A 5506-nucleotide genomic window follows, 5' to 3' on the forward strand; every position below is an offset into this window, starting at 1 on the left:
ACAAATGTTACTTGTCACTTCTCGGCCCAAACCTGGATATTGTCCGTGCCTTGCTGCGTGTGGGCACAGACTGCTCCAGTGTCTGAGGAGTTGCTGCTTCTACGCTGAAAAGAGAGAAACCTGTGTCAAAAGGTGGGATATATTTGAATAACTCCATTCATTACTTTGTCTGCTTGACCGTTTATTAGCTTCTGTTTTATTCTGGTTTTCTGGTGATGAGTTTCTGTTCACTAATGGGATGATTTTCTCTGTCTCACTCCAGCTGGTGGGCGTTAGTGCTCTGTGGGATCCTCATGGTGTGTATGGGAGCTTTCATCTTTGGCCAGAGCACGGCGAACTCTATCTACCAGGACGTACATAAATGACCACAGACCCTGCAGGCTTTCTCTTCACCTCCTTTAATATTTTACACAAGAGGCTTGGTGGCTAATTGACCCAGTCTTAAGGGAACTGAACTGTATCATCAGTACAACGTTTACAGAGACTCTGCCTGGCCTGTGAGCTGAGACACGGCTAGAACAGCGTCTGCCATGGCACGATCAGATTCTGCAATAATCTCTGTGCTCTGGTACTTCCTGCTTATGAGTGTTACAGTCCGGGTGATTCTGACACTCAAACGTTCGTTCGTCAGTTTTTTTTTCTCAGGGTCCTGTTTACTCTGCAGCTGTCCAGGGTGTAGCTGAAGCAATGGGGCAGCACATTTTTCAGACACTCCACCGTCACTGCTATGCAGCAGGTGCTGTTGTCGCAGGAGACTTTAGGGTGTCTCCCCAGCACCCCCTCCTCTCCCCTGAAGACCTGGTTCAGTGTGACCTCTCGGTTTCCAACTGCATGGCCAGCAGTTTGTGTGACTCCTGTTTCTGTTCTTGATCCTGGGACTACGGTGCTGACAATTCTCTCTCCAGAATGTGGTTTATCTTTTTGTCTGGCAGGATGTCTCTCATTCCCAACTGGTGAGGCACACTGCATGATTTGAGCTTTGTTGATCAGGACTGAGCTGGAATGGGTGAGTTTCAGGTCACCTTATTTAAGCTTGTGGTTGAACCGTGACCTTTACCTATGTCTGAGCACAGCATTGTACTCCTGTGTCTGTGTGTTACAAGTGTGGATGTGATGATGTTGGTGAAAACTTTGTAAACGATTGCTCTTTATGGTGAGATTTTTAACATAACAGTTTCTGTCTGAATCTTGTGGCCATTCTGGCAGCAATAAAATAGTGCAGTTGAGAATGGGCCCAGCTCTCACTGAAACACCAAGCACATGAACATCCTCTCCCTCCCTGAGCCCATTACTAACTCTGGCTTTCACAAATCTGGTGACACTAACTCTGCCCTGTGTGTTACTGTGTTGGGCTACTGTTTATTTATCGAGCTCTTTATGCAGCTTGTTGCAGTTTTGGTCAGTAGCTGAGGTTCGAACAGGCTCTTCAGAAGGGATTTCCCTCTAGAACAACTGGGGAGTCTGATGTCCAACTCATCCTGTTAACACCCAGTGCCCTGAGCTATAATGTTCAGTATAACTGAACATACATCCACAGGGACTGCAGCGGTTCAAGAAGGCAGCTCAGCACCGCCTTCTCCAGGGAATTAGTGATGGGCAGTAAATGCTGACCCAGCAAGTGAAGCCCACATCCCGTGAACAAATAAAAAGAAACTTTCCTGATTCCTCTTTCCCAGTCACCAGTCACCTTCTATCCTTAGCGACAGCATCAGGCAGCTCCTGAGCAGCTGTTGTTGCTACGTTTCACCAGTGTTGCCCCAAGGTTGATATTACATGCATATGAATTAAGAGCATTCAGCCCCTTGAGCTTGCTCTGCCATTTGATAAAATTACAGTTGATCTGATTTTGGCTTCAACTCTACTTTCCCCTCTACTCACTATACTGTTTTGAGTCCCTTGTTAATTAAGAATCTATCTAACTCAGCCTTAAAAATATTCATTGGAGGGGCAGGAAGGCTGTGCAAAGCAAATCCTTTGCCGAAATCTCAGGATGGTCTTTACTGACCTGGTTGCTGTCCATTTCTCCCACAGCTGGGGAGGGAGGGCACTGCTGAAATGATTGACAGAGGGAAGAAGCTCTGATTCACAGCTGTTGAGCTGTAGGACAGGGTTGGTTTAATGGCAGAATCAGGCAGCTTGCCAGCCACTAATTCCAGGTTGCAGATGGTGGGTTCGGGTTGGCAGCTGTAACCCGCTCTCCCCTGTTTCAGTGAAGCCTGTCCTCTGAAACACTCAGCCAGCCTGTATCTGTACCACTGTGTGACTGTGTTTGATAATGAAAATCACTGCTGCTGTCTAATGGTTCTCAACTTTTTGTAAAATTTACATTTTTCACTAGATCCACTTTCTTCAAAAATATACTGTACTGAGAGAATACTTGCTTATACTGCAGTGATAACTGCCTTAACTGGGCTGTGAATCAGCGCACACACCACAAGGCTCAATCGTTGGTCTGCACTGAGTTAAGCAATCGCAGCCATGGCTGAGAGATACCTGAGCATCGAGTTCCTCCATAGCAATTCCCTTTCTCTGTATCCTCCTCTAGCCCAATACCCCTCCCCACCTTGAGATATTTGTACTGCAATTCTGACCTCTTGCCCATGCCCGATTTCCTTTGCCCTTTCATTGGCGGCCATGTCTTCTGTCTGGACCCTGAGCTCTGGAATTCCGTCCCTAAACCTCCCTGCCCCTCTCCCTCGTTTTCAGACACTCTTTCACGTGTTCTTTGACCAAGCCTTCAGTCACCTATCCTAATCTCTTCTGGTGTTACTCAGATTTTGTCTGATCATCGCTCCTGTGAAGTACCTTGGCATGTTTTGCTAGTTAAAGGTGCTATATAAATGCAAGTAGTTTTCCATGGACTGGGTGAAGGAGGGAGACCAGGGTTCCTGACTACTATCTACTGCTGGAAAGTGTTACTCGAGACTAATCTAGGCCAAGACTTCCGTAAGAACTGAGTGAGTGATGCAGTGTCGAGGTTGATGCTCTTCAGGTGAGGCTCCATCTACCCTGTTCCAGCTGAATGCAGTACCTCATGTGGCAGCCCTGGTGTCCTGGGTAACAGTCTTTCATCAACCACCAGTTATTTACCCATTACAGTTGGAAGGATTTGGTTATGTGTAAAATAAGCTGTGATGTGACCTGATGTTAATATACTGTGCATCAAAGGTAACTCCTTGTATGTGAGGTTTTTATATGAAGGTATTATATGAAAATGTGTCCCCTGAGGGGAAATATCTGAAGGGAGAGAAATTCCTGAAAATTTGGATCTAACCTCTCCGAGTGGAGGTAACACTGGGACACTCAAAGGACGAGTTTAGCTTACATTTCCCCGTCCCTTCTCGAGGCACCCCTGCTAGTTGAGACTTTGGATTCATGGCCACTGACCTTCCTCATTACCTAACCTGTAACAGTACCTGGGTAGTGAATGTAGCGAAGGTATTTGACTGTGGCAGGCCTGTTCCTTTGTGCAGTTTCCTGAATGGGGCATTGGATAGTGATCAGGATGTGTAACTCTGGCTGTCAACACAATGTTAAGCGTCGAGGAGAGAGTCTGGGCTCTTCAACCTGAGCTCTGTGCATGAATAAACTGAACCAATGGGCCTCATTAATGCAGTGATTCTTGTTTAACAGTCACCCAGGACCCATCTCGTACCATTCCACCATGTCTGACTTCAATAAACGCTGAGCACTCAATGATTCAGATTCTGTCACATTATTTCATCACATTGAGCCAGGAGTTGGAGGTAGGAGAGAGGGGATCCAGATTGGCTGAGGTTTATTGTCGATGCCCATTATGATCAAACTGGGTCCAGAGTTTGGTTCATCAATACCTGCCATCAATACCATAATATTCACACGGGTTGCCCTGAGTCGTCCATATAGTTTTCTTGCATATACGATTGTGGCAGAAAAGAGCTGAGGTTACTTTTAAGTGCAAGAGGCATTTTGAGTCTGAGCAAGCAGGAGGCATAGCCAAGCTGGTGTTCAGGGTAGGAGTAGGTCATGTGGTCTGGCTGTCTGGGAGGAAATGTTAGCGTTGTCTTTCCCTAACCCCTGATTATTTGGTGCTTTTATGTTTAGAGTAGATATTTCTGGGAATTGTTGGTTCAGTGTCACCTTGAAGGACAAACGCGTAACCCAGGCTGACAGTACATTGCAGTACTGAAGGAATGCTATACTGTTGGGGGTGCTGTCTTTTGGATGTGAAATTAAGCCAAGGCCTTATCTGCCCTCGGGTGGGTATAAAAAAAAATCCATAGCACTATTTAAAGAAGAGCAGGGGCCCTCTGGCGTCCTAAGTAACATCTATTCCTCAAACAGCAAAACAGATTATCCAGTCATGACCTGTTTGTGGGAACTTACTGTCAGCTATCCTACATTTCAACTGTGACTACACTTCAAAAGTACTTCTGAGGTTCCCTGTTGAATGATTTGCTCTTGTTCATCAGCTGACCTTTTCCAATAAGCAGAGTGTGTTAAGAAATCCCCACACATTGGTCACCTGAGATGACCAGTCTTCCACCAAACCAAACAGAAATCAAACTATCTCCATTGCCTATTTGGGGGATTATGACTGTTAGTCAAACAGCCTTTTCCCTCCCTCTGATATTTTTATAATTAAACAGAAGAGAATGAATGAACCCACTGGGTGGGATCTTCCAGTTCTCAAGTCATCAGAGATTTGAATGCCTTGCTGCATCTGCTGTAGGGGAACAGTGCTGCAGCTCAGCCTGACCCTCTGTAGGGGCCTCGACCCCCCGCAAGGAGGCCTGGTGGGGGGAGGTACCCTCGCTCACGGTAAAGCCCTGTAGGGGGTCCTCAGAGGCCCCAGTGGAACACTCGCCTGCTCACGGGGAGCTGAACACAGCTGTTTTCACCATACAGGGAAGAACTTGTGTAATAAAAGCATCAAAAGTCATTTTCTGGAGAAAGCAGTGAGTTTATTCAGCAGTGTGACATTTGTTAACAATCATCTTTAACATTTATCTTGAAAGATTGATTAAAAAGCTCCCTAAGGAAACTGATTGCTTTGGACATTCCAATGATTAGCAATCTTTAGATTACAAAAGAAGCCACATTCCAAAATGGGATTTTTACCTCAAAATAGCAACAGCACCAATCTGGGCTGAGGGTGGGACTCCGTGTGTGCGTGCAGGGCCCCAGGCTGGGCTGAGGAGGATTTCCTGTGTGTGCAGGGCCCTGTTCCAGACTCTACTATGAGCCTCCCTGTCCAAGGGTTTCCACTGGGCTGAGAGGAGGAGCCTGATTCCGAGGACATGTTAATATCCCATTTCATGGACACGATTGCCTCTGGTGGTAAAGCCATTACCCAGGGCAATGCTGAAACCTGAATATGAAAGTGTGATGTGAGAGGTTCTGAATCTGCCTCTGGGTGAGATTTATCTTTTCCTAATGATCATTGTGCTGGGTCCACCATTTTGTTTCTGGCTGTGGGCGAGCTGCCCATACCCTAGTTACCCAGAGATTGTGCGTCACTGACAGA

The 5506-nt window shown here is 46.4% G+C and overlaps 1 protein-coding gene across 3 annotated transcripts in view; it reads left to right on the forward strand.

Moving 5' to 3' along the window:
* The window catches only part of LOC144673292 (sodium-coupled neutral amino acid transporter 7-like), a 31098-nt gene extending 26623 nt beyond the window's left edge, over positions 1–4475 (forward strand). For all 3 annotated transcript variants that reach the window (XM_078535204.1, XM_078535206.1, XM_078535205.1), the window contains exon 11: positions 263–4475. In XM_078535204.1, the coding sequence (XP_078391330.1) occupies positions 263–365 (103 nt within the window). In that variant the 3' untranslated portion in view covers positions 366–4475. The remainder of the gene's footprint in view (positions 1–262) is intronic.
* The last annotated feature ends 1031 nt before the right edge of the window (positions 4476–5506 follow it).

This window comes from Cetorhinus maximus, unplaced genomic scaffold, assembly GCF_964194155.1.
Source record: "Cetorhinus maximus unplaced genomic scaffold, sCetMax3.hap1.1 HAP1_SCAFFOLD_325, whole genome shotgun sequence".
Taxonomy (NCBI): Eukaryota; Metazoa; Chordata; class Chondrichthyes; order Lamniformes; family Cetorhinidae; genus Cetorhinus; species Cetorhinus maximus.